Source organism: Maniola jurtina, chromosome 14, assembly GCF_905333055.1.
Source record: "Maniola jurtina chromosome 14, ilManJurt1.1, whole genome shotgun sequence".
NCBI lineage: Eukaryota > Metazoa > Arthropoda > Insecta > Lepidoptera > Nymphalidae > Maniola > Maniola jurtina.
Window position 1 is genome coordinate 3,806,452 of NC_060042.1, and position 13,352 is coordinate 3,819,803.

The 13,352-nt window shown below is 35.1% G+C and overlaps 1 protein-coding gene across 1 annotated transcript in view; it reads left to right on the forward strand.

Annotated features, from left to right (window-relative positions):
- LOC123871782 (protein eva-1 homolog C-like) overlaps nucleotides 1–13,352 on the forward strand; it is a 35,018-nt gene that overhangs the window by 3,425 nt on the left and 18,241 nt on the right. Inside the window, exon 2 of the mRNA XM_045915723.1 lies at nucleotides 11,146–11,357. Within this exon, the coding sequence (XP_045771679.1) occupies nucleotides 11,146–11,357 (212 nt within the window). The remainder of the gene's footprint in view (nucleotides 1–11,145; nucleotides 11,358–13,352) is intronic.

Consider the following 13,352-nt stretch of genomic DNA (forward strand, 5'->3'; position numbering starts at 1 on the left):
ATTGGCACTACAGCTTTTTTGGGCCTGGACCTTCTTCAGAAGATTGCTCTATTTGTCTCTATTAGGTACTTACGCTCGTTTTCCAATCTGTTATGCCAATTTGCTTTGTATCTTGATTTATCTCATACAATCATCCTAGTTGGTTTACCATGTTGATACTATATCAAATGCAATAAGCAATTCAGATTCAAAGCGATCGCTAAATTGCGCGATTTTGATTCGATAGGAGCCACCAAGATGCGATGTTTTTACAAAACCGCTTGTCGCCGATTTTAAAAGTATCGTTTGTATTTTGGCTCTAACGGTCAACACTTTATTCTGGACACGAACGTCTTTAGGGGATACGGAAATCTTGTAATAGTGGCTGTATTTACAGGTAAATAAACTAGAAATTCTAGTAGGATATTGAGTTTGATATATACCTATCTATTTTGATTTAATTAAACACTAGGACTTTCAAAACCCTGGATTTTGTCCAAGTAAACAAAACATTAATATCATAATAATTAATGCTACCAAAAGTAATTTATAATTTTATATTAATTACTTCATATCCAACGGTGATGTTCCTACTAGATTTCAACATGGGGTTATTCAAGGGGTGGATCAACAAATTCCTGAAAACTCGGCGACGCATTCCTCATCACTTATGACCCCACCTACTCGTTTTCTTGCTATTTATGTTTATGTAAAAATATTTTAAGAGCAACGCACACCGGTGGAGCCGAGACGTAGCATCTTTGTTGATAGCAACTCAAACTGAGCTTTATTTACTCTGGTATAAAGGTGATGTTGCGCATATTCCATGTCTTGTTTTCAGTATACTAATTTCGACTGTATGTCAAAGCACATTAAGGTTGAGTTTCAATAATAATCAAAAAATTACTCCACAGCTCCACTCCGTCTGTTGCGCTAGCCCTAAATTGTTGAAAAATGTAAAGGTGTTGTTACGGCACTTGAATAATTATTATGTTAAGCTGAATAAAAGTAATTATAGCAATCTCATTATTTTTATGTTATTTTGGTGGGTTCTTGAATTTTCATTTCGCATTTTTGGGTAAATTGACGGAAAATTTTACTTAAGTGAATTTACTAGAACAGCCAAAATAGGAACGATAATTTGGGTTGGGTATATTAAGTTTCACTTTTGACGCTGTACTAATTTATTAATATTCCTAGGTTTATTATTATTTAGGGAGAGAGGAGGATATGTATTGCTTTAATTAATTTCATAAATTAACATAATATAAATAAGTAGGTATATAAAAGTAGTTTTTATTAAAAGTAGGTATATGAAATCTAATTTTATGTACTTAATACTAAAAAAAAATACGGAAAGCACCTAACAGTTAAATTAAATACTGTACATACTTTTTAATCTATTTTTAACACATTTCATATAAAAGTTAGAATATTTCACCGTCAATAGTTGTGGTGCTTGGACTGTTAACATATTAACACAAAACAGGTGGCCAGAATTTATAGGGTACGAGGTATTGGTTCGGGGTAAACCACAAGTATAAACTTTTTTTTAAAATTATTCCTTTATTTTAGTAAAATATAGCACAGTAACATGGCTAATAATAACGGACGGAACTTCATACACACGAAACAAATAGGCGTGGGGCCGCGCCCTCTCGTAAATTAATTAAAATCGTGACAACCGCGAATTTAGCCCTTTATGTCATGGCCGTGTTGAAAGAATGCATGAAAACACGTTTTTATGGAGACATAACACAGGGCTCTCTCCGTCACTTACTCCATACAATCGTAGTTCCGATTTCATTTGAATATAAAGCAACCAAAGTCCATGTTTTGCAGACATATTCTAGAAACTAATATCTGCCTGTAGTGTTTTAGATTTTTCTAAAAATATGTAGTTTTAAAATTACAGGGGCTCAAAGATTTGTATCTAAATTTTTAAGACCGCGTAACTTTGAAACCGAATGTTTTAACGGAAATCTGGAAAACCACAGGCATAGATATTAGTTTCCGGAACGTTTCTACAAAATTCCATTGAGTATGATTGGTTAGTAGTCCAATGAGAGACGAACTACGTTTGTATGGAGCGGGTGACGGAGAGACCCCTCTTAAGGGCTGAGTGGTGTTTTTCTTTCAACCGGCAATTTATCGGGGCTTGGACAAAGGTTATTTATTATTGTTACTTAGATCTGACAGGAGACTGTATTGCCGTATTCTGTTGTAGAAAAATTGCTTGTAATTTTTAGAAGCTCTGGTTTCTTGGTAAACTGTAATGTAATAACTATTTTATACATATAATGTAATTGTATTATATTAATAATCTTTAAGTATAAAGGCATTCTAGATTCACATGACGATTAGAAAGTTTATCTAAATATAAAACTTTTCTATCTAATTTTTCCCGCATGCTAGCCATCATATCAAAAAGAGCATTTTAAACACTGACGTTAGTGCCGAAAAGCCTAGAATTACGCCATCTTGGTTAAATAGACTACGTTTTAGTGTTGACTCTATTCGGGTGTGGTAAATGACGGCACATTTATCTGAATAGGAACGCACTAACGCTCATTGATGTGAAGCTACGCTAGAGCTACGCGTGAGTCTTTCAAAATGCAATACGCTCATCGATGTAAGTATAGCTAACCGTGAGTCTTTCGAATGCGCTACGCTTATCGATGTATAGTGTAGCTACGTTGGAGCTACGCGTGAGTCTTTCGAATGCGCTACGCTTATCGATGTATAGTGTAGCTACGTTGGAGCTATGCGTGAGTCTTTCGAATGCGCTACGCTTATCGATGTATAGTGTAGCTACGTTGGAGCTACGCGTGAGTCTTTCGAATGCGCTACGCTTATCGATGTATAGTGTAGCTACGTTGGAGCTACGCGTGAGTCTTTCGAATGCGTTACGCTTATCGATGTATAGTGTAGCTACGTTGGAGCTACGCGGGAGTTTTTCGAATGCGCTACACACTCATCAATGTATAGCTACGCAAGACCTACGAGTCTTTCATATTCATGATATTAGATACGTCTTTTCACATTTTATTGTACCTATTGAATAGAATAGAATAGAATGGAATAGATTTTTACGTACGTGCATATAATGTGTTAACACAAATACTTTAAAATTTTCTGCTTTCATATGAAATAATTGAGCTCACTGCGCTTGCATTGCTTCACGAAAACGTCAAGTAACTTATAGAAAAACCTCATTAGAAACGGTTTTAATATTATCAAGTAAACTGGACCAATCTAGACAAAATAAATAATTTCTCAAATTTTCTCAAAAAAAGTTAAGGTATTCTTGGTTATTTCTTGCATGGTTGCGTCAGCAAAGCCGTTAACATTCAAGTTGTATTCATACATTTCATGGAAATATACAAAATCCTGTGTGAGCAACTAACATTAAGCTAAAAAAAACCTTCTTTTCGCCGACTCGACTTATGGCTGTACGCTCCGCCACGTCTTGTCAATAATTTGTGTGCGCCTTTAACTCGAGCCAACATGGAGTGTGCTAAGGGCTTAAGCAGACTGGCTGTATTTAAGGCTTAAACTCTCGGTTGAAACCAGTTAAAAAAATCTAGTCATCCAATAGACGCCAACAGAAAAGAACAAAGTAAGAGAAAGACAAAGGTCTCTTTCTTTGTACAGACTTCAACGCCGTGGTCTTGCGCCGCTGATCCAGCGATTTCTTGCGACTCTTTTGACGTCATCTGTCCACTTAACAGAGAGCCTTCCCGTGCGAAAGTCGTTTTACATAAAGAAGTTTTACTTACTTAAAAAATAAATGTATTTGTATGTCTATTTGGTTAAAATCCTCATCAATATTTTCTACGGAATATACGTTCCTAATCGTAAAATTTCAATCGATAAACTTGCGCTCAATCCATAAAGATCGCGATTTGAGCGGTCTTTGTGTTAAGTAATTTAAAAATATGTAATTGTTGCTAGATTAAATTGTAATAAGTATGTTTAAAATATGTGAGAACTAAAAAAAAAACAATATGAAGAATTTTTAATCCTTTTGCTACAAACGTAGTTTGGTTCTCATTTGATTTTATTAACCAATGAAACTCAATAAAATTTTGTAGATCCTTATGTTCTTCAAATAATATATTTGGCTGTGGTCTGTCAAATTTCCATTGAAATGTGAAGTTTAGCGTCAAAGGTCTGGAAATCTTAGTAGGGTTACTTATATCAAAATAGTAGTTTATCTGTTTAGAGCTTTAGTTTCTGTCAACATATTCGTAGAGGTTCAGTATGAAGTATTGAAAGCGCGACGTAAACAAGTTTAGTGCCCTCTGAAGTGTACGTACTGGGTAGTAGACTCACTTTCCTGAACGAGGTTTAAGTTGAAGGAAATACGGGCGGCTTATTTCGTGCCTATTATATTTCACAATACGATTGGAGGCAATTTCTAAAAATGCTATAAGCTTAATTATTTTAATGATCTCGTATATTTTGTTCATAACATGGCATATAAAATTCGTTTTCACTGATGAGTAAGACAGAAGATACGAAACGCACGAGGGTAAAAGAGAATAGAGAGATATAACTATGAATGTGACCCAAATGCGGTACTTTTAAGTCTGCATTAAAATGTATTCATCCAATGAATATAACTTTTTAATGAATAAAGCATTACTCTACAACAAGAACACAAATATAATGTATAAGTAATTATTAATTTCAAAATCTAAATAAAAAAAATATGGCTACATTTTCTAGTCTGGAATATATACCTATCCACTCATAAAAAGAAAATATGTTTTAAACTTTTCCAGACCGGTTTTCAGCTTTCGAATAGAATTTGAAACTTAGAGAAATTATTTTAATGATGAAAATTACTGTTGAAATACCTGCAGGATACTATACATTATTTAGTTATACGTAGAAACTAGATTAGGAGTTGTTGAAAAAATTACTGAGCAGAACAATCTACGTTGGTTTCGTGATAGTTTTTCGTTCGACCGGTGATAAATTGTATTCGTTTATCCGACATCCTACGGGCTACCGTACGGGCTACGGGGTATCGTACGGGCTATCTGCTAAGATAGTAGGTACAGTAGTAGGTATATAATAGGGGTTTCAAAAATAGAAAAACGAAATTTAATGTAGTTTTAAATCTGTAGGTTAAAAATTGTGTACACTGTACACTAACAGCCAATATTTTATCAATCAATCAATTTTTGCGTAAAGAATGTGAAACAACTATCAGTACTTCATAGTTTTAATAACTTGAAGGAAATTTCAAAATCAATAAGAACATAATTATATAAAAATTTGCAAGACCAATGAATATATGAAAAATTAGTTACCTAAGTGAAAAAAATCGAATTCAAAAGTATTCAGTTTTTAAATTTTTTGTCACCATGAATGCTGTAAGCTAGCGTGATTTTTTTGTGATTGTGATGGTTTATTTTTTGTGAAAGCCTTCAAGCTGAGAATACTACTGAATAACAGAAAATAAATCTTTCATAGAAAACTGGAAGCTAAAAATCATTAGTGGACAGGACAAAAGATAACCGGATAGACAGCAACTGATAATTATTATCGTACAACTTGGCAAATCTCTACGTGTCCGGGGACTAGCAAAACTTTTCCGATTAAATATTGACTACAAAAGTTTTAGGAAAGGACAAATTAGTTTACAGATAAATTCTTTTTTAGATGTAATGAAACTTAATATCAACGATTCGATAGACTTTTTTTATAACGAGCTGCCATGTTTTTTACCCCCGACCCAAAAAGAGGGGTGTTATAAGTTTGACGTGTCTATCTGTGTATCTGTCAGTGGCATCGTAGCTCCCAAACGAATGAACCGATTTTAATTTAGTTTTTTGTTTGAAAGGTGGCTTGATCGAGAGTGTTCTTAGCTAGAATCGAAGAAAATCGGTTCAGCCGTTTTAAAGCTATCAGCTCTTTTCTAGTTTTCTTATAGAGGTTTTTGTGTCGGGGGTTTTTTTTAATTTTAAGTTATGATGTTCATAATAGGTGTCGTTGTACCCAGAGGTGCGTAAACGCCGCACCAGTACCTACTCGTATGTAGTCAGTATCGCTACGCGCATGCGTGTTACACATACAAGCGTACGAAGTAGTCATCACGTTTTAAAATATTAATATATGAGCTTTGTCTGGTTGGAGTTTTCTATACAAACTCAAGAGAGTTTCAGGATGTGAAGTAATAAATATAAAACTAGATTTTTATAAAAAAAATATCTTTGTTTAATAAAAATAGAGAAGGCCAATTACTTAAAACAGAAAAAGATTTAACTATGTGAAATTTCACTCAACCTTGAGTTTGATATTAAAAAAATAACTCAAGGAATACACGAATTGTTTAATATTGGAAAACATATAATAAGACGAATTAGGTGTATTAAGTTTTATAAAGTCATTAATTCGTTTGTATCATATTTTTTGTTCAACTATCGAATCCTAAAAATGTCCAAATTTATTTTTCATTTATAAAAGAAAAGGACATTACAAAAGTCATTAGTAATCAGGATAAGGGATGTAGGATATGCGTATAAGTAGATAACGGGGCTTCGATAACGTCCGAAAACTTTGGAAAGTTCGGTAGGTATGTTACGTGACGCGGGTCACCACTCAACTTTTAAATAGGATATATTTCCATTAACCTAACTCCGGGAACTTTTATCTATTTCAGATACTTTTTAACCCCCGACCCAAAAAGAGGGGTGTTATAAGTTTGACGTGTGTATCTGTGTATCTGTCGGTGGCATAGTAGCTCCTAAACTAATGAACCGATTTTAATTATTTTTTTTGTTGGAAAGGTGGCTTGATCGTGAGTGTTCTTAGCTATAATCCAAGAAAATCGGTTCAGCCGTTTGAAAGTTATCAGCTCTTTTCTAGTTACCTTCACTTGTCGGGGGTGTTCTAAATTTTTAATTTACACTTGTATATACTTATCTTTCCAATGTTTCTTAATCTTGTATTGGATATTTTATGTATAAAAAGTCGTGTTGTCATGAGACACCCGACAGGAGTGAAGCTTAACAGTATATAAGCAGTACTCTTGCTTATAGCCAAAAATACGTGTTCCTCAGCTATTACATATTCGATTCAAATAAAAATCATTTATGTATGGAAAATAATCGATTTATTTTTCTATTTCGTCTAGTTCACTCGTATGGACAAAAATACGCGCTACTCAGTCCATACCATTGCAATTCAGCTTCATTTCGCTTGAAGATTCGCTTTTAGCCTTCAGACACCCGTCCCAAACTAACAAAGTTTCACTTCAAACAGATACCTTTTTTAGACAGTTCTTTTAAACTTGTGTTTTGCTCCTGGACTATAAAAGCAAAGTTTGGTGAGCCGTGTTCAAAATATCGTGCGCATGACCTCGCGATGGTGGATGTTTTTCGGATTCCGCGGTAAAATGGGTCTTGGTATTGTCGAATTAAAACTAAAGTTCATCCATACATAATATACAGCAACGCTTTCAGTGGTAGCCTTGTGAAATAAATATCAATGGTACTGAATTTTCATCTTTGAATAAATGACCTTAAGTATTATTCTGACGTTATTGTGTTACTAGGTTTGAATTTGATCAACGTTGTAGTAAGTGTAAAATCTAATATGGAGCATACGTTTGACCGAAGCAACGCGCCGGACAACTCCTAGGCACGTCATCAAGTAATAATGTATTTTGAGTTAACTGCTACGGCTGTTTTATTAACCTTGTCTCTTGCTCCTGGACTATGAAAGCAAACATTGAAAAATACAATGCTTGCATTTAGTGATTTTGAATGGATATGGAAACAATGTCAGAATCTTTTAAGTAAAGTACTAATATGTACCTACAAATTTCATTTTTGAGCCACAAAAATAAATAATTTATCCGTATTTTGAAAGCCATATGGTGCTGAAATTAGTCAATATCAACCCATCGCTGGCCCACTACTGAGCACAGGTCTTATAATGAGAAGGATTTAGGCCCAATTTGAATACATGATAGTTTGAGTTCGAGTTTTAGTTAAATCAACAGCAAGTAGTTCGCATTTTTTTATAAAACTTTATAAACACATATAACTCTAAAGAACTTCAAAATAATTTAAATTCTAATTAGTTCTATTAAAATTAGAGCTACATTTATATAAAACGTTTTTCTCGCAGTTGCAAATACATAAACTCGTTAGTAAAATGGATATTTCAAAGAAAATATAGCCTTAATAAAAGTGTAGGTATGTTTCGCCGTAGGGGTTATGCTTATGATTATTAAACGAGCGACTTACCGTAATTACTAAAATGTACGTGACCTACATAACATGCCCATTAGCACCGCTAAATAGAAAGTGGGCGCGGTCTAGCTAGTCACGTTGACAAAACATATTTTCTGATACTAAAGTCCTCTACCCCGTTACTTTATGAACACTTTTACAATACTCAAGCAGATACCTGAACTGCTTTCTCACATTCTTCGATTATGCACGAGTAATTAAAATGGACAAAACTAAGTTTTTCTACCTAACATGCCCATTAGCACCGCTAAATAGAAAGTGGGCGCGGTCTAGCTAGTCACGTTGACAAAACATATTTTCTGATATAAAAATCTCCTACCACGTCGTTACTTTATGACCACTTCTACAATACTCAAGCAGATACCTGAACTGCTTTCTCACATTCTTCGATCATGCACGAGTAATTAAAGTGGACAAAACTAAGGTTTTCTACCTAACATGCCCATTAGCACCGCTAAATAGAAAGTGGACGCGGTCTAGTTAGTCACGTTGACAAAACATATTTTCTGATAATAAAATCCTATACCACGTCGTTACTTTATGAACACTTCCACGACACTTAAGCAAATACCTAAGCCACTTTCACATACTCTTCGATCATGTTTTGATAGAAGAGTATGAGAAATGGACCAATGGAAAAAACTAAGGTTTTCTACATAACATGCCCACTGGCACCGCTAAATACAAAGTGGGCACAGTCTGGCTAGTCAAGGGGTTTCAAAAACAACACATCAGCTGAAAACTTGTAGATATACTTACATGGTTTTACAATTACTTGCAACTCTGGCAAAGTGAATTCTTAAGTCGAATTTGTGTTACGTAACTACCAAAGTGCTGCATTGTACCCCTCATAAAATCAAATTGATGCCTAACTTAGATAGTGAAAATAGATGGACGCCTGTATAGCGCTGCAAACCACGTTGCCCTGAGGCTAGTGCTCCCTCGAAATTACCTCCGTGGAACAGGACTCATATTTTAGAAGGAAATTATATTTTATTGCGACACGAGTACATGCAAGCCATATTATTATAAGTCATTTGAATATAAACAGGCAACTACAATTTGTGTCGAGAAGACAAAGGGTGTTAAGGGTGTTTAAAAAATAGCAAGAGAAACTATAATAATATGATTTTCGGATATAAAGACCAACCTTATTCCGTAAGGTATAAAAGTTTCTGGGATAGAAAGGAAAAGTGTTTTTAGACACTATATTAAGAAGCTAATATGGAAATACATATTTTGTGATAAGGTATTTCTCCAGCACCGTTTTGCTCATCGCTGCATGGTAATAATATGGTGCAGACTTATGTAAGTGTAAGGGCTTATAAAAGAATTGTTGATTTTAATGCTGTTTTGGGGGTTTTAGTTACAAATGTAGTTAAAAGTTAAAAAGCGTACATACTCGTAGGTGTTGCTCTAACACTCTTCGCTACGGCTCGGAAATATAGCCGAGCGATTTACATGTAATAATTATTTATATCACTATCCAATCTTTACATATTTTCACACCGTGCGAACTTTCAAAATGGCACCAACAAGTACTATATTTAACAAGTGTAAATTAAAAATTTATAACACCCCGACAAGTGAAGGTTACAGTAACTAGAAAAGAGCTGATAACTTTCAAACGGATGAACCGATTTTCTTGGATTATAGCTAAGAACACTCTCTATCAAGCCACCATTCAAACAAAAAAAAAAACTAAATTAAAATCGGTTCATTAGTTTTGTTTTTTTAATAGAATATTAGCCATGTTAAATGACTAATATTCCCCTTTCCTCTCTCACTAAGCGTCAGGCTTGTGCTAGGAGTAGGTAGGACTAGTTTAGGAGCTACAATGCCACAGATTCACAGATATACACGTCAAACTTATAACACCCCTCTTTTTGGGTCGGGGGTTAAAAACATTGTTGTGTAAGCAATCACTTTCAAAACTCCTCATAAAACGGCTCATTGAACAGATTGTAACAAAATACTTTCACACAACAATAACTGTCGTAAAGTAAACTCCGAGATAATATGGTTCCAAGTGTCAATAAAGTAGACACCATAAGCTTATCAGTTATCACGCGTCGTCATCATTAGGGAGACAAAAGAACATGGCGTTCGATAAAACAAATGGAGTCATAAGAGGAATCGTGTGAAACAATAGTGGGTGATAATGTGAATAAAAGGTGTTTGCAGAGTACGCCAAGATTTATGAGATGGGGATAATAAAGCGAAGTGTTTCATAGGAATAATATGGTACAGACTTATGTAAGTGTAGGGGTTCATTTCAGTTGTAGATTTTAATACTGTAGGGGTGGGTGTGTGTGTGTGCTGCTACTAAAATCCTCGGCTACGGCTCGGGTATCTAATCACATGGGTTTACACTCTACATCTATTGCTTGCTTATATTACTACTCTATTATAGCTATCCATATTATAAGTGTGTTTGTTTATTGGTTTGTCTTTATAATCAGGAGCAAAAGATCGACATAATTTTTTGCATGGATATAATTAAAGACCTGGAGAGTTTCATATAAGCTACTATTGGATAAACCTTCACAGACACCTATTTCTGAATAGTGAAATGCATCAACCACTGCTTCGGAATACCTTTTCTACCGAGCAGAATCAGCAGGAAACTCGGCGATTGCTGTTTTCAAAGATCCAATTTACAATACTTAATATTATTATGCCATGTATAAAAGTAATTGCAGTACCGCGCATTGCTGGAGCGAGTTGCAAGTTAAAACTATTATATTAATTGGTCGCTGTCACAATCTAACAGATATGCGTATGTTAAAAATTTACACAAACGCTACTCTACTAGGGTATATTTTTTCTCAAAAAAATGAACCTCTGGTGGTCCTAGGGTCTCGCTCTATTATAAATCATACTGTCATTGTTACAGAGTTGCTGGCTGGTACACTAAGAACGAGACAGCGAGCAGCGTGTGATGACGAGATAGTCTCCTTGTCATGTCCAATAGGAACCTACATCAGTATTCAAGTGGCCAAGTATGGGAACATGCCTGAGGGCCATGGCTGTGTGGCTGGGGCGGTTCCATTACTAAACATGGACCAAGAGGGAGAAAAGGAGTGTTTGAGACCAAATACTATGCAGGTTAGTGAAAACCACAGAACTCTAATTAAGATGCTATTTACCTACTGTTTAATATAATAATTATTATTTATTCTTCTATCATTGGGAGTTGGGACAATGCAGTGTCGCCGATTTTGAGCAAAATCATACAATAACTAGCTTACATCCGTGTCAACTACGCAAATTTCAAACCCCTTTTTACCCCCTTAGGGGTTGAATTAAAAAACAAAATTTAACGGATGCTTACCTACGTCATAATAGCTATCAGCATGGTAAATTTCAGCCCGAGCCATCCAATAGTTTGAGCTGTGTGTTGATAGATCAGTCAGTCAGCTTTCCCTTTTATATATTTAGAAGACAAAACTAACAAAAAAATTATTCGAAATATTGCAATTGCTATGGTGACTGTACCCATAACCCACGGCAACGCGTAAGTTTGTCGCTGCCAAAATAAGCAGGGACTATTTTGTATCCTTAGCTCATCAGATGTTAATGATAATAACCGGGCAAGAAGGCTTGACATGCTCTCCGAGGCACGGAACTACAACTAAACGCCCAAAGGAGATCATTATTTTTGGGCCTTTTCTGAAAGTGCCGGCCAACGAAAAAAAATGGTACGGATCGTTAGAACTAGCCATTTGGAGTAATAGTTAATATGGCAGAAAAGTTGTAGGATTGTTCTGAACCAAGTTATACAAGGTCGAAGATTCGTCATTTTCATACATTTTATTGATTTCTAAAAGTGCTGGTAAACATAAAATAATGTTAGATATTGCTAGAACTAATGATGTGAAGCAATTGTCATTATGACCCGAAGGCTGTGGGGCCATTATATGTTGTGTTATACAAGTTATACAAAAAATGAATATACTTTGTATAATTAATTGTAACCGATTTTATGATTTTGTTACTGTTCTGATTGTTTTATACGAATTTGAATACACGTACAATTATTTTGACTCGCACGAAGTGCTGGATCAGCTGCAATGTGGACAAAATTCGTTTATACATACCTGGATTATATGCGGCCTTGTAATACTAGGTGATTTCATCCAGCCATCTCCCAAACTTCTGCCACTGGGATATCTCCGGCGAGCTCTGTGATGAATGCACCATTTCGCTATAAGTACTGTTCACCATAGTAACTACGGGCTTGCTTCAGTCGATAGCTGCCCAAAGCAACCTGCGTCGATTCTTCTGTGAATCTAGGAAAGTCATTGAACGGAGGATGTCGGCTTCCATTGCCTAGAAATCTTCTTCTATTATAATTATTGTGTGTGATAACAAGTTCTGCTAAATTGTTTTGCGCATTGACCAGTTCATGGATTTTGTCAAGGAAATCACGTCTGTAGTACACGTTATTGTCTATCAGAACATGATAGCTGTTTAGCGATGTTACCGCGATCCTGAAATAATCGATCACGTTACTTAATGCCCGGTCACTCTGATCAATCCTGAGCTAACGAAAATCTCTTTTAAAGCAATTGTTCATCACTTCCACCATCCAGCGGCAAATGTTAACAAGCTTAGATTTATTGGTTTGGTCAGTAATTAGCTGGGTTTCATTTAAATGTTTTGTTTCTAGTTTCTAGCATTTGTGTTACATAACCGCATGCTTCAAGAAATAAAGGCTATCTATAAAGGGCATGTACAGACAGATATAGGCATGTACATATATCTTCAGAAAATCACTAATTACTTTTTCCAGTGAAAATCATACCCTAACCACAAGTTCCGAAACCACTAAAAGCCTTTATATTTGTTGCAATCTACACGCTGCAGCAACTTCCAATGCCCAGATTTTAAATGATACCTTAAATGATATAGAAGATTTTTAATGGATTTTTATCTTAGTCCATGGTTTTAGAGATACCATAAACAATCTTGAGGTAATCTTTATTTCTTGAGGTGTGCGGTTATGTGGCACAAATGCCAGTAACAAAACATCAATAAAAACCCAGCTAACTACTGACCAAGCCAATAAATATAGACTTTTTACCATTTGCTGCTGGATAA